Below are 26,758 nucleotides of genomic sequence, written 5' to 3'. Positions count from 1 at the left end.
TGAAAAGAGACTTCTCATAATAATAATAAAAAAAGCACAGTGCCACAGAAAAATGAAGTGCAAGAAACAAAGTGACTAGAGTAAATATTTGAAGTCAAGTGTCAAACAACCATAAGAGTAAATTTAACGTGCTGAGTTGAGTCTAAAGCTAGCCTAGTCAGGAAAGTGGCAGAGAATACAGGGCTGAAGAAAGTGCTTGCTAGATGAACAGTTGATTAATTGAGATATATTTTCATATTAATTTAGCTGTACACATATTAAGCCAAATAAGAGTTTGGGGATTTTTTTTTGTTTGTTTGTGGTTTGTTTTGTTTGTTTTTTACTTGATCTGGTTGAACACTGGGGCTGTTCAGCCTGGAGAAGAGAAGGCTCCAAGGTGACCTAATTGTGGCCTTCCAGTATCTGAAGGGGGCCTACAGGAAGGCTGGGGAGGAACTTCTCAGGATCTCAGGTAGTGATAGGACTAGGGGGAATGGAATGAAGCTGGAGGTGGGGAGATTCAGGCTGGATGTGAGGAGGAAGTTCTTCACCATGAGGGTGGGGTGTCCCTGCCCATGGCAGGGTAGTTGGAACTAGATGATCCTTGTGGTCCCTTCCAACCACTATGACTGATACTATGAAGATGTCCCTTCTCACTACAAGATAGTTGGATTGGATGACCTGTATAGGTCCCTTCCAACCCAAACCATTCTACAGTTCTAAAAATTATCAGAAAAGTGCTCTTACAAAAACTAAAGGTCCACATTTTAAGACAGTGGTGTTGAAGGCTCTTCTGCTGAGCATTCTGAGTGTTAAGAACTACCCTGGCTGATGACAGAGGTGCATCACCATGACTGCAGCAGCATATAAACAAAGCTGCAAATATCTCAAGAAGCAGGAACTCAATTTAAACACACAATACCTGAAAGCAAAATTTAAGAGAAATTGTCAAAAACCACACTGCACAAGACCAGTAAGTCCTGTGTCATCACTTTCTGTATGCTGCCTATCTGCATAAATGAAGTAATTTATACATGCATAAAGATAGAAAGCTAGAACTAAGTGAAAACTCAACAATTCAAAGGCGAAATGGGAAATTCAGTGGAGAGCAAAAAGATGCAACTACCCTGAAAGGAAATGTAACCATACTGCTTGAACTACTACATACAGATCTTTTTGTTATTCTTAAAACAACCAGAACTTTAAAACAAGACTTTTAAGAGCATTCTGTTATTCTCCTATAGAGATAAAATGTAAAACATTTTATTGATGTCATGAAGAATCGCATCTTTAAAGACACTGAAAACAGATACTGCAATACACTCCATCCAAAGTGAATGCCAGCTGTTTGTCCAACAAAACACTTGTGGTGTTAAAAAATGAGTATCTCGTTTTTTATTCTCCTTCTTTTTGAGATCACACTTACTGATTCTTATTATATTTCCTCCAACACATTAAATGCTTTCCGAGTACCTTATGAACTCACTTGTGCCCACAAATTACACCACTGCCTTCTCACAGCTGTTCACTCCTTTCACAGAATGTTAGAGGTTGGAAGGGACCTCCAGAGATCATCAAGTCCAACCCCCCCTGCCAACAGCAGGATCACCTGGGGGAGTCCACACAGGAATCCATCCAGGTGGGTTTTAAAAGACTCCAGAGAAGGAGACTCCACAACCCCCCTGGGCAGCCTATTCCAGTGCTCTGTCACCCTCACTGTAAAGGAGTTTCTCCTCATGTTGAGGTGAAACCTTCTATGTTCAAGTTTGCATCCATTGTTCCTTGCCTTATTACTGTGCACCACTGATAAGAGATTGGCCTCATCCACTTGACACCCACCCCTCAGATATTTATAGACATTGATCAGATGTCCTTTAAGCCCTTGGGGGCTCTCTTCTGTTCCCCAGTATCTGGTATCTTATTTCCCTTTTCTCAATGTTTTCCATTCCAGGTTTCAGACCATGTGAGACATAAGAAACGTGCTCACAGCATTATAAACTTTGCTTTCTACCAAATTGCTCTGAAAGTCATCAAAAGCCAATTCTCAGCACAGATTCACAATTCTTTTAGTATCTGGTGGAATATCCCTTAAACATTGGTGTAATTTTTGGGTGACTGAATTAGTCATGAGTGGGAAAATTACAAATGAATTAGACCATGCACATAAGCCTCATACTACTCCACTGATATGAGCCCCCTAAATGTCACACAGAGCTTCTGATATTTAAAACCCCAAACCATCTTATTAGCGCTCCAGCATTTCTTCTTCCTCCATTAAGAAACTTGCTCTATTCAGGGTGTTTAGAGCTCACCAAATACTTTATGTCAGAGATGGTCACTGCAGAAGCAGCACAGTCCTTGAGAATGTGAGATCAGTTTTCAACCAGCAGGTTCCACAACCTGAGACAGCTTGGACATTTCCACACTAAACTGCTTAGTGACTTAACAATATTGATGTATCTTTGCTCATGCAATTAAAAAAAGAAAATGTTGGCAATACATACTAAAAAGGTCAAAAAATGACATTAATTTTCTGCACTGACAACTGCACAGTCAATAAAATTTGTGCCTCTTGTAACCAATCTAGCCTGCAGTTCAGGTAAGAGTTTTCTCAGGAGAAATTATTCTACATTGTGAAAACACATTTAGCAAAGCTGGTAAAAACAGTGTTTGAAGCTGCACCAAAACACATGAAAGTACACACACAATTCTGTATCAAATAATACAGCTTTTATCTAGCTCCCATTTATCTGGAAAAATGCACCAAAAAAGTGTGCAATTTTATACTCCCTCCCTAATAGGAAATATCTTTTATGCTCTTTCCCTTCATGCTGCCCTGGTCAAGTTGTCTTTTTTCCTCTCCCATGCATCTCCTTGGTCCTCTCCTCTCTTCACATTGCCCTCTCCTCTATTCAAATTTATTACAGGAACGTTCATTCTTTACTTTTGTCTTTACTCTCTTTCTTCTTCTGTACCTTGCCTCTGTAGTCATTCTGCAGGACACAGTTTACACCCTCACGATGTGACTACTTTTCCCTTTGGTACAGGTTGTTGCATCTCCACCTGATTTTCCACTACATTCACTGCACTGAATTTCCTTGCACGCAACCTTTTCTCTTTCCTTTGCCAGGAAAAGCAGTAGCAGAATTTAAGTGCACTAAACTTTACATCCAAGGGTAGTTAATAAGAACTTTTATGGCAAAAACCAAGGACTATTTCATAACTGCAATTCAAGAATGTTTTGCCAAACATGAATAGGAGACAGATTTTTCCTCCATCCTACACAGAACCTCGCTCAAAGTAACACTTCTCATGCTTAGCTAATGAAAAATTATTTCATTAGAAGACATGCAGGAGATGACTACCAACACCCATGGGGAAAAAAAGAGTAACTGGTTGTACCTTCCTGTTCAAACAGAGTATATGTACTTTTAAAAATAGCTAGATATTTATCACAGAGTTCAAAAGACACTTTCAGTGAAAGAACAAAGTGAAACCAGCAACTTTCCTGGCAGATATTTACAAGTTTCCCTTGCAGAGGAAATCCAAGTAAATATACTTGATTTTGAGCAAGGAGGTTCTTTTGTGTTTTTATCCTGTTTACCTTTGGGTATCACATTCGATTCATGTATTTTGTGCAATCAGACCAGAAGCCAAAATCCCAAACATCACACTTTAGCATGAAACTCAATGCACCAAGCATGTTCCTCTGATCCTACTTCAGTATTTCCAATGCTGGAAAAATTTGCCCAGCAGTTCTCTGGAAACAAGACAGCAGCGCCTCAGAGCTCAGCCCTATAATGTCTTCAGACTGTTGCTCATGACGAGATTGGTAATGGTAAATCCTCTGTAAGTCCAGCCACATACAAGCAAGGTACAGATTTGGGGATAGAATATGCAGCAGTGTAATGCATTAGAGCAAAAGGGGCTTTTTATTGGCTGCCAAGGCTTACAGGAAAGCTGACAAACAGCTCAGGAAACTATTTACTTCTCAGTCAAGTCTTTCACTCTAAGCCAGTAACTCAAATTTGTCCTAAACGGTAGCAATGTTAGAAACTGCTGCTGATAAAGGCAAGAACTAAATGGATACTTTGGTTCACTCCATGAGAACTGCAATTCCCAGACTCAGCTGAAGGGACAGAGGCAAAGATTGCTCCTCCAGAGCCATGTGCTCTCTTTTCTAAGCAGAGCTTAGACAAGCTGATGGATACATATTTTTCCATCCAGATGGCTTTATTATTGATGGTAAGTCAGTCTTTAATATCAATCTATAGATAGGCTAATAAGCATGGCTCTCTTCAAAAGCATATCATTGCCACTAATTAACCCATTACCTAAATGGACAAACATTTATATGGCTTCATCCAGAACACACACACACACACCCAAGCTTTTATCCATGTATGGGAAAGAAATTCAAGTCTGGATGACAAGTAATGACCAGACATTTGGAATTCCTGAGTGAAAACCAGAAAATATTATGATACTTCATAAGTCTATGGTTTGCTTGTGTCTCAAATACTGTGCCCTGATCTTGGCTGGAAAAGGTTCAGGGAAGGGCAACAAAACATAATTGAGGGAGTAATGTAGTTGATGCACATAAAATAACACATAGCAAGCAAGGAAAGGTGAGAAAACCAAACTGTTTCATCTAACAGTGATGCTGTTTTATGTAAAGACCCTGACTTTGATTCTGCAAGCCAGCAGACAAATCCTATTAAAAAATGGTTCTTTATGACCAATGTAAACAGGCTGCAGAACTCCTTGCTGCTGCAGGCATATGGTGAGTGCTCAAAGTTTATTCAGGGTAGTAGAAAAATGGATAACTAGCTGGAAGGTAGAATAGGACAGGACAGCATAGACTAGACTAGACTAGACTGGAAAAGACCTCAGAGATCATCGAGTCCAACCTATCATCCAACACTCTCTTATCAACTAAACCATGGCACCAAGCACCCCATCCAGTCTCTTCCTAAATACCTCCAGGGATGGTGACTCCTCCACCTCCCTGGGCAGCCCATTCCAAAGGCTGCTACATACAAATGGTACTGCCACCAGTTAGGTCCATCTGCTATGCATCTCCAAAGGCCAGCACAAACTACATTCAGAAACTAACACTATGCCTTATGCTTTCTTTCACTCTCTGTTGCTCTCCTATGTCAAAAGATAGGACTGAAGTTTTGAGCTGACTCATGATGACTATTCTGTTCTAAGGGAACTGCTATTCTTTGCCCAGAAGCAGTGAGTTTAAGGGGTTTGTTTCTCCTTTAAAAAAAAAAAAGAAAGAAGAAAACAAAGGCATTGTAGTCAATAGTATGAAAGCAATTGTGGGGGGTAGAAATGTATGTCCTTAAGTAAGAATCTCACTTTCTCACACAAACTGATGTATTTTCTTACATTCCAGTAAGAAGGTCTGAAAAATTGGTTCCTCCTTTCTGTCAAATACGTGTTTTATTAAAACTGAAGTTCATCAGCTGTCTTAATGTGTATTTTCTTAGAAGATTATTTGCAAGGTTTTATACTCATCACAATCACAGGACAAACAAAAACGTTAGAACGCTCTACACATACCAAAACCCACCATGCTCCAGAATGCAGCCCCAAAACAATTAGTAGGTAGCCTTTTGAAATCTTCCCCTTCCTCTCCCTGCCCTTACATTCACAGTGCCACTGTGCAGAAAACAACCAAACAAGTCCAACCTGTTTTCTTCCTGCTTCTAAACCCATCAAGTTTAGAGAACAATATAGTTCATTTCAAAATTCACAGCTTTTTAAACTTTTGCCCAGTACCAGTACACTTTGAAAGACTGTTAATTGTTATTAATTATCTAATTTATGTCCTTTGGCCTATATTGTGATTTAACTCCACAGGGTAAGACCAGATTACAAACTTGCCTTTGGATGTAGCCAAACAGCTAGAGGTGAAAGTATTGTGTGCATTACAGCACTAGTGTGAAAGCTCGTTGATACTAAACTGAAACCAGCCTTACTCTGTCCAGCTACTGACATCTGTACAAACTGCAAATCCCTCCAGTAGAGAAGCATCTTAGGACAATTTTCATCTCTATCAGATGAAGAAACAGAGGTGCCACAAGAGGCCACCTTATCTTAAAGAGGTCTGAAATCATCTTTTCTGGCACCAAAGAGAAGATGGCAAAACATCACACACAAAAATGTAGCTGCCATGTAAAATTCAAACAATGAGTAACTTCCTTTAAGGTTTTTTTCCATGTACAGTTAATTCCTTTTGTTCCAAGACTCATCTTATCTCAAGGTCAAATTTGTGCCACTTTCAGAAGTTTTTTTTCCTCCTGATGTCTTCCCCTCACCTTTTATTTTTTTGGCACTGGCATTACCAGAGACCTCACTGCTTATAAATGTCTTGACTTAGGACTTCTAATTATAAGTCTATCTCTATCAGATACAACTGTTGAAACAGAGGTACCTTGAAAATACGTCTTTTGCAACACAAGAGCAGCATTCACCTCCTGTAAGTATAAACACTTCCACGTAAGATAACTAAGGAAGGCACACAGCGAGCTGAGGGAAGCAAGACTGCAACTTCCTGCAAGGTTCATTTCTTTCCACTGAGTAACAGAGGCAGTCTGCACAATTAGCTCAGATACAAAGCAGGAGCTGAATTCAACCATGAGGACTATGGTTATAAAGCTCTTTTCCCAGTATCTGTACTATTTTTCCACTGAACTTCCTCCACCAGTATTTTCACAGCAGTTTAGGCGGCAGGCCAGAATATTATTTATCAACAGTTTTACCACTACTCTGTAGAGGGTCAAATAATATCTTTATGTCACCTTACTGTTCATTTTACAAGCAAATGCTTATCCATTTAGGTTCACCAATGAGGTTTTGTATAAGACTCATTCATAAATATCACATGCAAACATTTTACACTAGCTAGGTTAAGACATTTTAATTAGTTTGGACTCACTGATACCACCCCCCTACACCCTGCTAAGAATCTGAGATACATCTGTCATCCAAATAACACCACCTGTAAAGAGTGAGCTATTACTCTCCAATAATTAAAGATTTCAGTCATTATCAGCACCTCAATACATTACTTTGGAGAAATTAAAATGGACTATCTCAGCACAATGGCTTTCTTTGTTTGTTTTTCCTAAGACACAGAAGACTAACAGTGTGGAATTATTTTTTGTGGCAAGACCTGCTTGTCATGCTAACCCTTCAGGAAATAAAAACATTCATGTGAAATGCCTCTTGGATCCCCTTCCAGCTGGTTATTTCTGCAATGGGACCCAGTTTGTCAATTTTTTTGGTGACAAAATGGATTACCATCCATTCATGGACCAATTCATGAACGATCACTTGGAGGAGGCCAACAGGGAGATAGAGAAGTACAACAGAGAGCTAGAAGAGCAGGAGTATCATGATCTCTTTGAGCAGAAGACATAAACACATGCATTCTCTGTATTTCTGAACCACCTGTTGTCAGTAACCAAAAATGCTGCTGTCCTTGCTGGTTAACTAGAGTGAACTGTCAGTTTTCAGCACTCCTTCTCAAACTAAGAGATCATTCCTGTAAGGTTGGCATTTTAACATGGTAACTGCTTAGCTGCTTGTTGTCAGGTTTGCTTTCACTTCACCTTAATTCCAGACTGTAAAAAGCATCACCTAGAATCTCTGGCTCGTAGTGGAAACTTATTTAAAAGAAGAAGAAAAGAAGCAAAATTGTACTTCTTAGTAGGTCAGAATGTTGTTTTTTTACAGGTTGGACTTGATCTTTGAGGTCTCTTCCAACCTTAGTGATTCTGTGAAAACATACTGGCTGGCACCATTAATCATTCCTAACGGACAGCTCCTTGCTGATACAGTCCTAAATTACCTACTTCATTATTTCAAGTTGGAATAAAAACAAAATGAAGGATTAGTTTCTGGGTCATCACTTCTATTCTTTACAAGGTCTAGAATCCTTGCAGTAGTCCTTAAATTCTTTGAAATTTTTCTAGTTTGAGACCTTCAAAAGTCACCATTTCTGAATGGGCTGCGCTGATCCCACTGAAACTGGTTTTTGCCACTGTCTATCCCATTCGTAACATTACAAAGATCCAACCTCCTCTTTGAACAATGACATTTCCTCACCATTACTCACTTCATGTTATAAAAACCTCCAGTTACAACTGACTTCCTTGATTCTTTTTTTTCCCTGTAATGCTGCTTTAAGTTGCAATACTATCCAGTATCCTTCAGATTAGCCTAAAATTTGCATGGGGAAAGGCTGTCTGCTGAGTAGTCAACAAAACGTCTTTGATACTTGTACAATTGTGGGGCTTGGACATATCCGACAAGGCTTCTGAAGCACCCCTTTTCACTCTCTCTCTCTCTCTGGTAGGAACAATGTCCCTTGCTCTTGTCTGCTGGACTGAGCACAATGGATTTAAAATCCAGGTGTAGGGTTTAAGATAAAAAACCTACAGCTGCTTCTTTCCCTCCAAACCCACTCCATACACATGCTGACACTTTCATATTTGGTTACCCCTTGGCAATACCCTTAGGGACTAGGGTATGTCAATTTTATCCAATTTGTCTTATTTACAAGAAGAAAGAAATGAAGATATAATGGTGACTGGCATTGCAGCAGCATGAGGGTGTGGTTTCCCTTAAGAGAAGGATAAGCAAACCAATAAATGACTGTTGCCTAAGGGCTGAAATCCCAAGCGTCCTCCTGCTGTTCACTCTCCTTGCTTACCTGGCACTAAGCTTTGGCACTTCTCTGACTTCAAGGAAAGTTGAGTTGATTCTCCCAGAGTGGAGAGAAATAACCAAGTAATAAAAAGCAAATTTATTGTGATGGCAAGATTTCTGCTTGGTTAATAAATGAAATTGGATTATCAGGTTTTCAGGGAACAAGAGACCTGGTACAAGGAAGCGGAAGGAATAAAGCCTTCTCCTTTCAGTGATGAAATGCTGTTAAATAAGGTCAGCTGTAACATGAAACTGCACCTTCAGTTGCTGATTGCAAAACTCAAGAGTCTTAAGGAATCAAATTGTTGTGGAGGGAGACAGATGGGACTAATCACAGGCAAAGGTCTCTCAGTTCAGGCTCTCCTCTCCAAACATGTCTCATCCTACACTGCGCATCTGGCTTTATTGTTCTCAGGAAAACAACATTTTTTTCCCCATTCCTTTCTCCCCAAAGGATGAGGACTGGCACTCTCATGCAAGCAAAGGCTACCTCGCAGGACTAGAAACACTGCAGACAGAGACTACGGAAACTGAGACAAGAGCCACCCAACCAAGGGACAATGCAAGGAAGAAGAGGCAAGAGAAGAACATATTTCAAGGCAAGGGGAAAATGGGAGATGAGATTGTTAACTGTAACACACAGTTAACAAGTTGACCTTTTCTTGAACTGACCATCCACTTATTTTCACCATCACTTTTGTTTTCATCTCTAGGAAACAAGTTCTTTTGAGGTGCTTTCATGGAAGAGATGAAACCTGATCATTGAAGAAACATTCCTCAGTCATCAGACCTATTATACCCATGAGGAGATCCCACAGTAAGGCACACAATCCTGCAGACAGAGCCCTTTTAAAGTGCATACTCTGCACACATTTTCAGAATCAGGAACAACAGACACTTAGGTCTGCTCCTGACCATGCAGCATAATTCTGTGAGGGAGGTATGTGGGTAATGTTTGGCTTTTGTTTGTATCTTTAGGTCAAAAAGCTCTGATCTGATTTTATTTCCTGCTGTGGTGGTTTCAGGCTATGCCTTTAAAATTTAGTTACAGATTTAGAGCAGAAAAGTAGAAAAAATATATATAAAAAAAAAGTACTGGGTATAAAAAGGAAAACAAAAGATTATTCTAAACAAATTCACTGGGTAAATGTCTGCTATGAAACAGGCTGTACCTAAACAATTCTTTCTTCTTTTCTCATCTCTCTGCTTGTTCGCCTCGGAGAGACTTATCTGCTTGTTGGCTGACCTTGGCTGAGTTGTTTAGTTCAGTGTAACCCACTGCTTTCTCTCTGCTCCTTTCTCTCCTGTGGGACGGGGGGGATGGGGGGCAGTGGAACAGCTTCCCTGGTCTCTGACCAGAAGGCTTTTCATGTTGTTTGCTAACTGTAAATATCTGTGTAACATTGTAAATACTATATATTGTGTACACATTCATTACATTTCACTGTAGAGTGTAGTTTTTCCTTGTAAATACAGCTTCTATTTGCTTCTAACTGAGGTGGTCTGGCAAAGTTAATGCTGGGGGGACACTTCAACCCACCACACCTGCGTAACTCTAATGGAAATCACAATCCTTGATTTCAGTAGAACCATGTAAGTGTATTATGCTCTGTTTTTTTCAGATACATCTTAGTCATTGCAACCACATACACACATGTATGTGTATATATATATACACACATACACAAAGCTAGTTTCTTAACACAAAATCTGACAATTAGAGTTCCATTATAGCCATCACCCTAGACAGAAAACTCGTGAGGAAGGCAGGTTCTAATCTTTACTTGTATGATATTATTGAATTAGAATATTATTTTTTAAATCTCACCTTTTGAAATGGATGATTAAGATATTAAAATGTCCAAAAATAACTGTTAATGCTAACTTTCCCAGCTGAACACTTCATTAAACCCTCAATACATCAAGTCTTGACATGCAGGGAAGCAATTACTTCTGTAGTTTAGAACTTTATTTTCTTTTTTATTAATCTTTCAAGTGTCAATCCCTGCCCACTCACATGGATACTGAAGCTGTGTTATGAGCTATTTATGATGTGCAGCCTTTTCTAACTGTTATTAGAATAGAACAGAATAAACCAGGCTGGAAGAGGCCCTCAAGATCATTGTGTCCAACCTATCATTCATCACCACCTAATCAACTAAACCATGCAACCAAGTATCAGATGTATCAGTACTAAAATCATCAAGGGTTTTCACTCCAATCTTGTGAAAGACTGTTAGACACAGCATGTACTGATCAGTGCAATATACCATATTAAACCACTGCTAATTAAAAAATGACATAATTCTTGCAAATGCTATTATGCACCAATGGAACTTTCTGTGTTGGTAAAACAAGAACTCATTCATAAAACAAAAGGAGCAATAAAATTTACCTACCTTTCTGGTAGAAGAATTTTCTATAGTAATATGCACCGAGGTCCACATGCTCCACGATGTATCTTTTCACTCTATCTAGATGCAAAATCAGATTCTCCTTGGGAACTTCCAGAACTGCTACTCCAGCATTCGTGCAATGAGAACTCAGAGTCGACTCAAACGAGGCACTTTCACATCCACTGAAGGAACCTGAATTCGATTTGGAAAGGCTGATCTTCCTCTCCCCTTCCCCACCAATCTCATTACGGAAATAAGGACAACTCATCACAAGCTCATTGCTTTTATCATCCCCCTGGTCCATATTGAGACTTCCTTTTGAATTCAGGTCTTCGGTGCTGCCCATCGGAGAATTGAAACTTGCAGAGTGGGACAAAGGTCCGGAGACAAGTGACGCTACAGCAGCAGCAGATGCACCTGTGGTTGTGTTCCTTCGTTTAATAACATTATGCCTGTTGATTGCCACTTCATTTAAATCAAATAAAATACTCTGTACATCATAATGAGCAAAACACTTTGGACAAGTCCAAGGCTTGACGCTATCTTCTGACCTGTTATCTTCAAGATCTGAGGACTTCCCAAGCTCCCCTTCACCTTTGGCATTGCGCAGCTTACGAAAAATGGATGAATCTCCTGTCTCTGATTTTGAGCGTCTCTTGAGTGGTTTCTCCCTTTCCTTAAAGAGTCTCAGATTTTCCCTCTGAGTAATAGGTCCATCTATAACATCTAGAGAGAATCCTGAACCCTTGCTTCCACTGGCAATCAGGAGTTCACTGAGCTTAGTTGTGGCGGGGCTTCTCTGATCAGACTTTTCATCTTTATAGCCCTTCAGTAAGTCAAAAAAACTTTCACCTGAAGTTCCTTGTTTATCTATGGAAGATGTGCTGCCATACTCCCTGTGGAGAGATGGTCCAGATTTAAAAGTGGGTGAAATACATTCATCAAAACTATCCACATCAAGCTCACTTATGGTAATGTCACTGTTGCTGCGCTGCCTTATTCTGCGAAGAGCTTTCCTTGGGGAACTGGGATAGCCATCAGGTGTAAGAAACCTGGAGTCTAGATTCTCAGATTGCCTGGTCTTAGTTTTAAGTGTGCTCTGGATGCTCTTTAAAATGACAGAATCGCTAGCATTCAGGTTAACAGAGCTTCCCTGACTCCCAGGACTGCTTTTAGAAGACATGCTGTCAAGGCAACTTGATGTTTCAATATCTTGACTAGATCTGCTTGCTTCCTTGATGTTCTCCTTCCTTGGGGGCCAATCGGCAATCCTTGCCCTGACTCCCATTTTAGGGACTCCAGGGGTAGAGGTAACGTGATGGGAACTTTCATTGCGAGGAGGTCCAACCGGCGCCATGACTGCAGATCCTAAGCTGCCATTCTGCGACCTAAAGCGCCTCATGTAAAAGTCATCCGAGTGGACTTTCGAGGTGCCATCCGTTCCGACTGATACCCCAGTGGCAACAGCCCTTTCGGTCTGGGACCGCTTTAAGCTGGTCATGATCTTTCAGTATGATCAACCTTAGTAAGTTCCAAGGGAAAACACAGTCATTTCTGCTTTTTAAATACACAGTTCTCTTTTGGAGAATAGCCTCCAAAATATACAATGGTTGCATGAGATCTTAATCATGGACATTTAAGCACACAGTTAAATTCAAAAGGTCTAGAAAATTCAGATATTCAGTAGGTTCTGATAAGCAATAATTGCCCTTAAATTCTGCATTTTACAAGTTGCCATCCTCCAAGATGTTCAAATGGTTTTAACATCACTCCTGCTCCAAAATGCCAGTTGTAATCCAATTGCTTATGCTTCTTTCAGGCCTGGAACAGAGAAAACGACAGAGAAAAGCGTTAATTATTTTACATATAACTTTTTTCATAACTTAAACTATCAAAGTAATTGTTACACAGAATTAGTATTTCTATAGTATTTCTGCTTTTAAATCTTGCTGATCATTATGTTGAAAGTGCAGTTGTGTTACATGGTGGTGAAGAGCTTTCTAGATGTTGCCAGGTCATTTTCTGAAAACAAACTTTTGCATTTGGGTTCCACACGTTACTATGTTTTTCTCCTTACAAAGTGATTAGTGAATGCTTTTGAGTTTGGTTAGTGAACAGTTTTACAAAGTACAGGTAGGCAGCTAATTGCCTCAGATGGAGGGGATGTACAGCACGCATTTCTCATAGAGAACAGCAAGAAGCCAGATGAGGACTCCAAATTCTGTTTATAAGTGCCTTAAAGAATTTACTGTTTCCAAGTCATACATCCTTGGCTGCAATGAACAATACCTGGTCAGCTTTTCCATTAATGCAAGTAATGATGGTATCACAGTATCACTAAGGTTGGAAGAGACCTCAAAGATCATCGAGTCCAACCTGTCACCACAGACCTCATGACTAGACCATGGCACCAAGTGCCACGTCCAATCCCCTCTTGAACACCTGGTATGCTAACAACAACAAAAAAAGAGGCAAGAAGCTAATTAGCAAAAAGGCTACAAAATTATAACAGACAAAAATGGCTTTGAATAGGATTTATTCTGTATTCTGTGCAGCCTTATTAGCAGATGAGCTGGACAGTCCAGAAAGCTCGGTGTTCACAGCATATAAAAAGGCTAAAGCTAACTAGAAATGCACACTTTTCAATAACTTGATGTGAGAAGTTCCATTTATTTCCCTGGCTAACAAAATAGAGTCTGCCACAGCTCCTGTATAATCCTGCTTTACAAAGGCCTGCACATTAAATGCTTTCCCATACCTCATCAGCACCAAACTGATTACAAAGCATTTAGTGTGCTACCCTTTGAGGATCTAAAAGAAATAAATAAAAAATTAATCCACAAGTACACCCTTGTTGGGTAGAAGACAAAAGCATGAGATTGTCAAGATAAAAACTTGCATTGCTGTGTACATCCTTCAGCACAAAGAAGTTAATAATTTTCAAAGGCTGAACCAATTAGACAAAATGCGCCCTTTAAATATTTGCCAACTGTGTGCAGAAAGATGCTGCTGAACCAGCACAGTGCTGCCAATACTGTAGTGTCTACCAATTTAGGCTTTCTGTGGCTTCCAGGGAAACTACTACTTTCTGTAGTCTCTTCTCAGAACTATGGAGCACTTTGCTCCACACTAATTAAATATCAAGCCAGGGCACTTTCTGCCTCCAAAGGCAGCACGCTTTAACTTCACCTGCCATAAAGACAGCACCTCTTTGAAATAGCTGGTACTTAAATAAAGCTGAACACATAAGGAATGCTTCAGTTGCAAGCTGACTGCATCACAAGAATGGTGCAAGTGACCTAGAATCATAGAATAGAATCATAGAATCAACAAGGTTGGACAAGACCTCAGAGATCATCAAGTCCAACCTATCACCCAACACCTCCTGACAACTAAACAATGGCTTCAAGTGCCACATCCAATCCTTTCTTAACACCTCCAGGGATGGTGACTCCACCACCTCCCTGGGCAGCACATTCCAGGGGCGAATGACTCTCTCAGTGAAGAACTTTCTCCTCAACCCCAGCCTAAACTTCCCCTCATGCAGCTTGAGACTGTGTCCTCTTGTTCTGGAGCTGGTTGCTTGGGAGAAGACACCAACCCCCACCTGGCTACAACCTCCCTTCAGGTAGTTGTAGATAGCAAGAAGGTCTCCCCTGAGCCTCCTCTCCTCCAGGCTAAGCAACTCCAGCTCCCTCAACCTCTCCTCACAGGGCTGTGCTGCAGACCCCTCCCCAGCTTTGTTGCCCTTCTCTGGACACGTTCAAGTGTCTCAATGTCACTGTATTTGCACAGCCATTTACATGAGCACAGATACCTTCCTTGTAATTCCACTACAATGATACTGCTGAAAGAGTGTTTTTTTCTACCTGTAACATGAGAATAACTTGAGAAAGGCAGTCTATCCATGCAGCTGGTGCAAAACTACTGAATTTGCAGCTGAAACTTTTTACATATTCTGAAAGATTCTTCAGTCTAAGAACAGATCAAGCTGGTGAAACAACTTTGTGTACAAATCAGATTAGGGAAGGAAAAATGCACAGTGTGCCATCGCATAACCCAATGCTCTCTGTCTATGCTTTTCAACAGCGCCATAGCAAATATCGTTTATGCAATGAGCTCTATGAAATGGGAGCACTGCACAGTCTTTTACAAAGGGCTAGACAAGTTTGCTTTTATAGGCAGAATGGAAAGAAAATAGAATGAAAACTGATAAGGATTCAGTGTGGTAAGAAAACAGGCTAAAAGGGATAGAGAAGGCTGAGTCAAGCTGAGGGTGGAATCTAAAACAGGCAGAAGTACAGCAATCCACCACAACATGCTCCTCTTCATAGCCTGCAATGAAACCCAAGATTTCTGTCCCTCACCATTCCCCTTCCACCACCAATATCTCTGAAAACAAAGTGTATATCTCCTCCCCCTCAAGAGCTTGTCCTTATGGAAACAGAAAACCTATCAGCTAAAGTTTCTCATTAACTAAAGGGCAGAAGTCCATTCAGCTGCAAAAATTCCCAAGCTTAGTGTTAACCATGTAGGTATCCAAATGCAACCAGCTCCCCTCAGCACAAATTTCCAGCACAACAATCCCAAATAATAAAGGACATTATCTAGAGAGTTACATTCTTTCATATAAAATTATATGTAAGTGGTCTGTGGAGCTGAATTCTGATCTAAAAGATTCAATGAGCTCCAATCATACCTACCAAGTACATACGGAGTACAAGTCTGCATATACTGATTATCAAATTTAATGACAGAGGAACAGTACCAGCAATCTGCACTTTAACATTTTCTCATGTTACAATAGAATAGAATAGAATAAACTGGGTTGGAAAAGACCCTTGAGATTATTAAGTGCAACCGATCATCCAACACTATCTAATCAGCTAAACCATGGCACCAAGCACCCCATCCAGTCTCTTCCTAAACACCTCCAGTGATGGTGACTCCACCACCTCCCTGGGCAGCACATTCCAATGGCTAATCACTCTATGAAGAACTTCTTCCTAACATCCAGCCTAAACCTCCCCTGGTGCAGCTTGAGACTGTGTCCTCTTGTTCTGGTGCTGGTTGCCTGGGAGAAGAGAGCAACTCCCACCTGGCTACAGCCTCCCTTCAGGTAGTTGTAGACAGCAATAAGGTCTCCCCTGAGCCTCCTCTTCTCCAGGCTAAGCAACCCCAGCTCCCTCAGCCTCTCATCATAGGGTTTGTGTTCCAAACCCCTCCCCAGCTTTGTTTGCCCTTCTCTGGACATGTTCCAGCAAGTCAACATCCTTCCTAAACTGAGGGGCCCAGAACTGGACAGAGGACTCAAGGTGTGGCCTAACCAGTGCTGAGTCCAGGGGCAGAACGACCTCCCTGCTCCTGCTGGCCAAACTGTTCCTGATGCAGGCCAGGATGCCACTGGCCTTCTTGGCCACCTGGGCACACTGCTGGCTCATGTTCAGCCTACTATCAACCAGTACCCCCAGGTCCTTTTCTGCCTGGCTGCTCTCCAGCCACTCTGACCCCAGCCTGTAGTGCTGCATGGGGTTGTTGTGGCCAATGCATAAAACCCGGCACTTAGATGTTCATTATGTGCAAAACATGATGACATCAAAGACAGGGTGAATCACAATTGGTTTAAATTACCATCAGTTGCCAATATCCAGATGATATTATGAACTGGAAAATCTGCAGAAAGTTAAAATATTAAGTAGCAGCATTTCTAACACAAAATATGTATCCTATTAAAATTGGCTACAGCTGCAAGACAGGCAGTACTGTACTGAATTCTAAGGGCAAGAGCAGTAACTGTGAAGAGTAACACTTCCTTGTTACTATTTGAATAGAAAAGAGCAATATAATTTAGGGTAGATCTCTGTATATGTCTATGAACAAAATATGGGGAGGACAAACTAGCATAACCAAGAAAATGTATGCTTCTCCAATTCACCTGAACTTATTGAGGCCAACAAAATACCAAGATGAACAGCCACATATAAAAAGCTGTAAATGAAAAGCACATACAAAAACTCAAAAAAGAGGTACATGAATATTTAGTACAGATTGATGTTAATCAGACTGCACTCAGTAACTAGAGTAAAGCAGTCCAATGACGTGCTCGAAATGGGTCTCAAATCACAGAATCACAGAACATAAGGGGTTGGAAGGGACCTCAAAAGATCTACTAGTCCAATCTCCCTGCCAGGGCAAGATCACCTAAAGTAGGTCACATAACAACACATCCAGGCTGGTTTTGAATGTCTCTATAGCAGAAGACTCCAAAACGACTCTGGGCAGTCTGTTGCAGGGCTCTGACATAGTGAAAAAGTTTTTCCTTATGTTCATGCAGAACCTTCCTATGCTCCAGCTTGCACCTGCTGCCCCTTGTCCTACCATTGGGCATCACTGAGAAGAGCCTGGCTGTATTCTTCTGACACTCACCCTTCACATATTTATTAACATTAATGAGGTCACCTCTCAGTATCCTCCAAGCTAAAGAGACCAAACTCCCTCAGCCTTTCCTCAGATGTTCCACACCCTTAATCACCTTTGTGGCTCTGCACTGGACTCTTTCAAGCAATTCCCTGTCCTTAAGCTGAGGTCTCCAGTACTGGACACAATATTCCAGATGCAGCCTCGCCAGGGCAGAGCAGAGGGGGAGGAGAACCTCTCTTGACTTACTAACCACATCCCTTTTAATACATTCCAAGATACCACTGTGCCTCCTGGCCACTAGGGCATATTGCTGGCTCACGGTCAACCTTCTATTCACCAGGACCCCCAAGTCCTTCTCCTCTGTGCTGTTCTCCAACATATCAGTGCCCAACCTATACAGGTCCACAGGGTTGCTCTTTCCCAGATGCAAGACTCTAAACTTGCTGTTGTTGTATTTCATTGAACTTCTCCCTGCACAACTCTCCAGCCTGTTCAGGTCCTGGTGAATGACAGCACAGCCTTCAAGTGTGTGAGCCACTCCTCCCAGTTTTGTGTCATCAGCAAACATGCTGACAGTGCACTCTGTTCCCTCATTCAGGTTTCTGATGAATATATTGAATAGCACTGGTCCCAGTACCCACCCCTGAGGGACTCCACTAGACACAGGCCTCCAACTAGACTGTGTCCCACTGACCACAACTCTCTGACTTCTTTCCTTCAACCAGTTCCCAATCTACGTCACTACCCGACCATCCAGACTACACTTCCTCAGTTTTGCTGCTATCCTTTTTCACCAGCACAAGAGGACTTTTTGCCTATTCTTAACTCAGAAAGAGGTACAAACCAACCTATCTTCATGCCTTCTCTTTCTATTTATCCTCTTTCATACAACTTTGGGACAAATAACCATTCTGATCAAACCTAAAAGATCCTCGCAGATGAATGCCAAAGTAGTTGTGCAGACTTGCATCATTCTTAAAAGGCAGGTAAGTTACAAGATCTTGATTACTTATTCCTCATGATTGAAGTTAGCCACCAAGAAAATGAAGAGCTACCAGTTAAGATTTCATTGAGAGGTGTTTGGGGTACAAAAAAGCAAACAGAAGCAACTGAATAAGAAGAAATGTTTTGCTCATATCAGCTCAAGATAGCAAAAAACTCTCAACTACTGCACGCTAATCAGTTTCAACCCTGGATTCAGGCAGCCAAGCAAGACAATTCAGCATCTCCTTGTTCGGATGAATGGAAAAAAGATCAAGCCTGACACACCAATTCAGAGACTTTCTATTATACTCTTTTCTTAGATGAAGGTTTTTGTGAGATTGTGCTCTATTTCCTTACAAAGCAGTGACTTTACCAACAACCTAGTCTTACTTGAAGAGATCTAGTAATTACTCTGTTATCTGCTGGGAACATGCTGTGACTTCAGATAGCAGGATCATGAATGCCAATAATCCTAATACTCTGATGTTGACAGAGATAGATTCGGGGGCACCAAATTATTTATGATTCATAATGTTCCAGAGGAAAGACTTCATACTTCACCATCAGCCTTCATTAAAAGGTGGCATTTTCTAATTAAAACCCTGGGAATGAGGGAATCAGGTTTCAAATTGTAGAGAAGTCTCACTCTTTGTCAGGCCTTCATTCCACTCCCCTGCCCCACTCCCAAACAATAAGACATAATGGTGGATGGTAAATGCAAAGCGTTACCAGGGGTATTTTAAGATACTGAAAGCTGTGGACTAAGGAGCTCAGAGTAACATTTCACAGTAAGTAGTTTTTAAAAATGTAAATGAAATCATCTGTCCTACAGGGTTGGACTTGATGATCTTTGAGGTCTCTTCCAGTCTTGGTGGTTCTGTGATTCTGTAGCCAATTTAGGAGAGGCCATGCAACACACACACGTTATGGGCAGTACCTCTTGTTCACTTTTACTGGGAAATTAAATGGCACCACTGTAAAACCTGAAAACCAGCAGCTCTTTTGAAAACAGAGAAATAAATGAGAGCATCTTAAAAAATGCTATATGTGAAAGCTTGCCTATCTGTGCTACAAGCTGTCCTGGCTTAACACAGTCTGCTCTCACAAACCCCCCTCCCCACACACAGGTGGGAGGGAAAGTAACACATTAAAAAAAAATAAGGGAAAAACCCCCACAACAGACAAATTCTGGGTTGAGATCAAGAGACTCATGAGAGACCAAATCCCTGTGGTGGGGGGGTATTCATGTACCAGGCAATTTAGTTGTTGTATGTACAAAATAATGTCTAATTTCATCACATCAATTCCTCAGAGAAAAAACACAAATCAGTCTTCAAGAAATCCTTAGCTTTATGTGGTTACCTATTAACTTTATCCTCCTCTTCCCAGGATTACTTTCATCATCCTAACTGAAGTAAAGTTAAAAGGTTCATCATTCAGAGGAAGTCTTTATCAACTGGAAGGCTATTTGAAGACCAGCGTTTGGTATTTTACGAGCTTATCGCTTTTATTACACGTAAAGGAATTGCTACAGTTTTGTGCTAACTGGATTTGTAACAATTGTCAGCTCTGCATAGGATGAGATAGATTTCCCCACCTTTTCCTTCTTCCTCCCCCCTCACCTCCCTAATTTGTTATCTACATAATTTGCCACTGATCTACATGTCAGCAAGTCTGCATTTCTGCCTTTTTCTCTGACTGCTTCCTCGCTCCCTAACCCTCAGAAGAAAACCTTTTCTCTAAAGAAACTGAGTGCCATCTGTTCCCATAATCACAACAACCACCTGCACTGATCTGCTGAGATTTATTAATGCTTCATTCTTAACTTCATTCTCTGCTGAAGTCGCTCATGCTACAACACATGAGCTTAGGCAAGGTTATATTAAGATGTAAGAGCAATTAATGTGAATTACTACTGAGTTTCTGCAGTATGCCTGTCTACAGACAAACACAAGCTTGCTCTGCCACGTGGTGAAACAACTGGAGGGTCTGCAGTGACTAGAGAAGGGTGCCAAGGTGGAGCTCATGCACTGTGGCACTCAGCAGAATTTGCTCACTCAGGTTTAGAGCCCTACTAACCAAGATTGTGAACCATCAGTCAGCTCACAGCACGCCCAACCAGCTGGCCTTCCTGTGCAGAAGACCATGAAGTCACACTCAATAATTGTGCTCCCTCGTGGTCAGCGATACAGTGTTCATGACATAACAGGATGGTACACGAAGCATAATAAAAGCTATCAAATTGAGATAAACACGGGAAGACAGGGGACAATAATCCCCTTCCTGGGCATTTCAGCACATTTTGCTCCAATATCATCCCTCATTCATTCTCCAAGAAAGCACCACAGTATCTCAAAACAGAACTGTGTCCTCTGCTTTCACATCAATTTGGTAACCATTAATCAACACAAAGATATCATAATATTCAAGTGTACAAGTATCTGTTGCTGAAGCAAGTCCTTTGAAACTCCTTTTAACTGAGAGAAAAGGCACTGGAAGTGGTCATTCCCACTTCAGTACTTATCCTCCATTTTGGTACTTGTGTAATTCAGTCAATTAAATACAGACTCCCTTTCCCGGAACCTAACTTGCAGCATCTGGAAAAATGAAAAAGATGCTGACAATATTGCTGCATGCTATACTGTATTCTGTTCCTCACATGATGTGGTTAACAGCAACAGCTCATTTTTGATAGCAGCACTTACTCAGTAGGATGCAACTGTAAACTAGTGCCAAAACACAAAAGCAAAATATTCTAGCAACTAAGAAAAGAGACAGCTCCACTTACATACTCCACCTCTTTCTTTTTTAAAACAGGTGTTTCTCTTCTGCCTTTCCTGTTCAGATTCCACTTGTTCATATACTTATTGCAGCTCTCTGGTGTGTGAACTCTTGTCAAAGTTCCTTATCTGCAAAGTGTCCCAGTTGCTTAATAGTGAACGTTTGATACTGTGAGTGTCTGACTTAAGAATAGTCACAAACCAAAACCAAGCACAAAAAAAGCCAAACTAAGGAAAAAACCAAAGCAAAACAAACCCAAAGGAAATGGGCTGATCCTTGCTGCAGATACTTCCTCAGCCTAACTGCCCCACATTACAGTAAGCACTGGGGATGTGCTTTCCTGAGGTTTGCATCCTTGCCCATACGTCCCTAGCAGAAAGGCTCATTTGCCACCCTCCTCTTCCCACCTGGCCACAAGTTTGTTTCCAGCATAACTCTGGTACCAGAACAAAGACATAGCTCAGCTTCTGGTCTCTGTGATGCACCACTAGTCACATTCCTGCCGGCCACTCTTGGCGTGCTGGAGCTGGCAGTCATCACCAGGGGTTTCATGACATTCCACATGCATCAGAGACCTCAGTTTGGAAGGGAGGAAAAAGGATACTTAACCTACCACGTCTGAACTTCCAGCTGCTTCTAAGTAGTTTGGGTAGCAACTCAAAGCTGTTTTTTTTTTTTAATGACAGGTATTAAAACCGTGTTACTAATTTGCTAATAGGATTATTAAAAAAACATTAGCCCATCATTTTGCTAGCCTTCTTGCTAGTTACTTTCCCCAGCACTATTTCACTCCTTTGTTCTGTCACTGCAGTTGCTTCTCCCTAAACTCACGATTTGGTGAAAAGAATATCAAGAAGCTTCTGTGGTATTCATCCAGCACCTAAACCTCCACAGAGTACCATTGCCCCACAGATCAATGGACCACAGAGTTCATGTGTTTTAAGGAGTAGTAAAAGCAGCTTCTCAGAAGCAAAAGTTTAATTTTGCATAAAATGAATAGGCTTTGTTCCCAGCAAATCCCGTATTAACCATCTAGAGAGCACTTCATATTCAAACACATGCCTGAACTTGCTCCTGCTTTAAAGCTACCACCACAGCACCGGACAGAATTAAGAACAGGGAAATGATTACGACATATCACCATTTTCTGCATCATCATCACTCCTTCCCCTCTGTCCCAGGCCCCATCAGCAGCCACTCACCATCTTTTCACCGTAAACTGAGCTGCTGCCACTCTCAACTACTGTCCTCCACCATCCCTCCTCAACCCAGGAGGCCTCTTGCCACAGAGCAACCCCCACCAGAACAGAATCCATCAACTTGATATTCAGACCCCATTGTTACACCTTCAACAAAAGTCATTCACAAAACACCTGACCATCTCATCAAGCCAACAATCATTTGCTCAAGCTTCAAATCATAGAATCAACAAGGTTGGAAAAGCCCTCAAAGATCATCAGGTCCAACCTGTCACCACAGACCTCATGACTACTAAACCATGGCACCAAGTGCCACATCCAATCCTTTTTTGAACACCTCCAGGGATGGTGACTCCACCATCTCCTTGGGCACCACATTCCAATGGCTAACAACACTCTCTGTGAAAAACTTTCTCCTCACCTCCAGCCCAAACTTCCCCTCATGCAGCTTGAGACTGTGTCCTCTTGTTCTGGTGCTGGTTGCCTGAGAGGAGAGACCAACTCCCTCCTGGCTACAGCCTCCCTTCAGGTAGTTATAGACAGCAAGAAGGTCTCCCCTGAGCCTCCTCTTCTCCAGGCTAAACAATCCCAGCTCCCTCAGCCTCTCCACATAGGACTTGTGCTCTAGGACTCTCCCCAGCCTTGTTGCCCTTCTCTGGACACGTTCAAGAGTCTCAACCTCCTTCTTAAATTGTCCTCTTAAATTCTTAAACAACTTGTACCTGATAAAATAATTTGCTTCCTTATTTACTGGCCTAAAAACAAAAAGCAGATTACTTGCTTGTCCATGACAATCTGCTTTCAAAAGAAGACATCCCTAGTTGTTGCCAGTGTGATGAATAAGGTTGCTTAAAAGCATCACCAAGTCATAATGCAGTCAGAAGCAACAGAAAAATAAAGAAGAAAAAAAAGAACCTTTGCATCTTTTCCTCCTTTTACCCAAATCAAGGCTTTTAAAACTACTTGTATCAACTCTACATTTTTGTAGTGCCCCTCAGTTGTGCAGTCAGAACTTTTTAACCTGGCGACATGAGGCTGTTTGAAAACGAGTTAGTATCTCTAAGCTTCCAAGAGTTCAGATGAATCTTTTACTCAAGAGTTTCCACTCTATGTTAACTGGTTTTACCTCTAAAATATTGTACTACTGTACTGTCTGCTTATGTTCTTAGTTGAATAAGGATATGGGTAGGGATAGATTATTTACATTGCCATTCATGCATAAAAATGTTGTGTTTTTGTACTGCAGTGTTTTTTTTTCTCCCACACTCCTGTTGCCAAAATGTTTCATTTTGTGCAAGTACTTGAAGGTGTCTGGAAATTCTCTATATGCTTCTTTATCTCTGTTCATTTTCTCCTCTGCTGATTAACTATTGAACATTACCTACAGGAATTATGTGCTAATACAGCACCTCTGCTGAAAAGTGGGCAGCTGATGTAAAATAATATTTGTTAGGATCAATAATCTAGAAATACAGTAATTCACTGCTGCCATTTCTGATTATCAATCGGCATCTGTTCAGACTGCTCACCAGATTGTTACACCTCTCTGTCCTCTGTATTACTAGCAGCTCAGAACTCAATATAGTAATTTGTTACCCACTGATGTAGGCACAATTTTTTGGCCTATCTATATAGGAATTCATACACAAGAATGATGATAAAGATATATTTTGGTGATATTTTTATGTGCTGTGTTGATAGATAACTATTTCAGTGATTTATTTACTAATGTTTTAAGAAGTCATCTATTTAGAAACTTAATTTTTCCTGCTAGACTTGAAAACTGGAAGCTAATCTTCCTGGTTGCACTCACACCTTCACAAGTAGTCACCATCATTTCTGTTTGAGTCTCAAACTTAATCCCTGCATTGCAGTTTGTCTTCCATCTCTTCTACCTGAAAGCTCAATTTCAGATCTCTGGTCACTATTCCTGATGCTTTCGTTTTCTTATATGGATATACATAAAGTGAGGGCTGGCCATTTGCTTGAGGACACATAAGGTAGGGATGGATGAGTTATTGTGGATGTGGGTTGGGTTCTGCAAGTACCACCAGCAGTGCAGGTTAATGTACTGCAGCAGAAAGTGTGTCAAAATGAAAATAGTATCCCAATAATGGAAATAAAACTTCCGAGCTATCATACTTTAAAATAAAGATTTGGCTTTACAGTTAATTTGATTCCTTCTACACATTCTTTAATCCTATCCTTTAGAGAGGATTGCCTTAATTTACTCCAGATATCACAGTATCACAATGTGATATGTAGCTTAGATGAAAACACAGTGATAAGTAAGAACTGAAGAATTAATATATTCTCATAAAACAAATTAATCTGAGGTAGGGACATGAATAGGTTTCACAAAGATGTCAGATGTAATCAAGCTCAATAAAACAATTCTCAGGGGAGCAATGATCATCATATTCAGTCTATAAAGTGCAATGAACTGGAAAAATTTAGCATCATATAACTGCAACTATTACATACATTCAAAAGGATGTTCTTTCATGACTCTCAGATGCTGTAATCTCTCAGTGATCATTTGCAGAATCAGTGGAAGGAGATCCACTGACTTTTCTTCACACGTATTAGCACTAATTCAGCACTCCAATTTCTTTCAACATGACCTTCATCCAACCTATATTTTGCTCTTTTTTTCCCTCTCACTGCACTGTCTTCCATTGTTCACATTCCACATCTATTGCTAACTAAAATATTTTGTATGCTACACTTGGAACTGATGACTTTTCTCCTTGAAGTTAAGTAAAATAGTGTGGTAGTGAGAGAAATTCAGTTCTTACCACCTCCCCTAGCCAAGTCAGTCAGAGAAGCAAAAAGGGAAAGGGCTGTATTTATAAGCAGAAAGAAATTCAATGAACATATACATGATATACAGTATTTACTGTAGATACGAAAATAGACAGGGAAAAATGTAACACAGAAAACTTCCCCCCCTCGATGGAGGAGGGTTTCCCTCAAAACCCCCTTCTCCCCCTTCCTCCTTTTTTCCCAAAAAGGATTAAAGAGGGCCAATGGCATCCTGGCCTGCATCAGGAACAGTGTGGCCAGCAGGAGCAGGGAGGTCATTCTCCCCCTGGACTCAGCGCTGGTTAGGCCACACCTTGAGTCCTGTGTCCAGTTCTGGGCCCCTCAGTTTAGGAAGGATGTTGACTTGCTGGAGCATGTCCAGAGAAGGGCAATGAAGTTGGTGAGGGGTTTGGAGCACAAGCCCTGTGAGGAGAGACTGAGGGAGCTGGGGTTGCTTAGCCTGGAGAAGAGGAGGCTCAGAGGTGACCTTATTGCTCTCTACAACTACGTTAAGGGAGGTTGTAGATAGGCAGAGGTTGGTCTCTTCTCCCAGGCAGCCAGCACCAGAACAAGAGGACACAGTCTCAGGCTGCGCCAGGGGAGGTTTAGGCTGGAGGTTAGGAAGAAGTTCTACACGGAGGGAGTGATTGCCCATTGGAATGGGCTGCCAGGGGTGGTGGTGGAGTCACCATCATTGGAGGTGTTCAGGAGGAGACTTGATGGGGTGCTTGGTTGCATGGTTTGGTTGATTAGGTGGGTTGGATTGGTTGATAGGTTGGACACGATGATCTTGAAGGTCTCTTCCAAACTGGTCTATTCTATGCTATGCTATGCTATATGGATAGTAAGACAAATTCTGTTAGTTCAAAGCAGTTGTTAAGGGAAGAAAACAAAAATTAGTCTTGTATCTCATTGTATCTCATTAGTCCAAGGTCAAAACTGCCAGGAGCAGAAGAAAAGACAGCACTGTCCAGACTGACTGCACAGACTGAACTCAGAGTAAAACCCTTCAAGTTACATTCCCACTGATCTACCAATGAAATTCGTTCAGAATTACCTTTGTTTTCCTTTTTACACCAACACATTCAGCTAGAGTGTTCAGTAGCTGACCTTTCTTAAAGGCACAGCCTAAAACTGCCACAAATAGTTAGTGGGGGTTGCTGCAACAACTTTGCAAGAGGAGGAAGTTGTGGTACCAGTTCTAAAACAACGGTGTTTGAAAAACAGTACTATCAGTCTGTTCTCAGTGTACTGTTTAAACAATTCACTGATGTCAACATCACAAACTGATTTATCTTTTTTTTTAATCAGTGCACTGTAGCAGTGCACAGCTCTGTAATATGACCAAGTGCATGCAGATTTTTCAGTTGACTGTTACTGTTGACAACAGGGCTTTGTATCTAATGTACTTTCCACCTAAAAATCAAAGCTTTCCTTTGTGTTTTAGAAAGAAAGCTTTAGTAGTAGCTT

The 26,758-nt window shown here is 41.1% G+C and overlaps 1 protein-coding gene across 5 annotated transcripts in view; it reads right to left on the bottom strand.

Moving 5' to 3' along the window:
* The window catches only part of SIPA1L1 (signal induced proliferation associated 1 like 1), a 239,752-nt gene that overhangs the window by 73,037 nt on the left and 139,957 nt on the right, over positions 1-26,758 (bottom strand). For all 5 annotated transcript variants that reach the window (XM_068162142.1, XM_068162144.1, XM_068162141.1 and 2 more), the window contains one exon: positions 11,103-12,920. In XM_068162142.1, coding sequence (XP_068018243.1) covers positions 11,103-12,600 — 1,498 coding nt within the window. In that variant the 5' untranslated portion in view covers positions 12,601-12,920. The remainder of the gene's footprint in view (positions 1-11,102; positions 12,921-26,758) is intronic.

This window comes from Melanerpes formicivorus, unplaced genomic scaffold (genome assembly GCF_026170545.1).
Source record: "Melanerpes formicivorus ecotype bairdi unplaced genomic scaffold, bMelFor1.0.p_v2 SCAF_62, whole genome shotgun sequence".
In the NCBI taxonomy this organism is placed as follows: Eukaryota; Metazoa; Chordata; class Aves; order Piciformes; family Picidae; genus Melanerpes; species Melanerpes formicivorus.
Note: the sequence above shows the minus strand (reverse complement) of the source record. Positions and strands in the feature narration are given on the sequence as shown.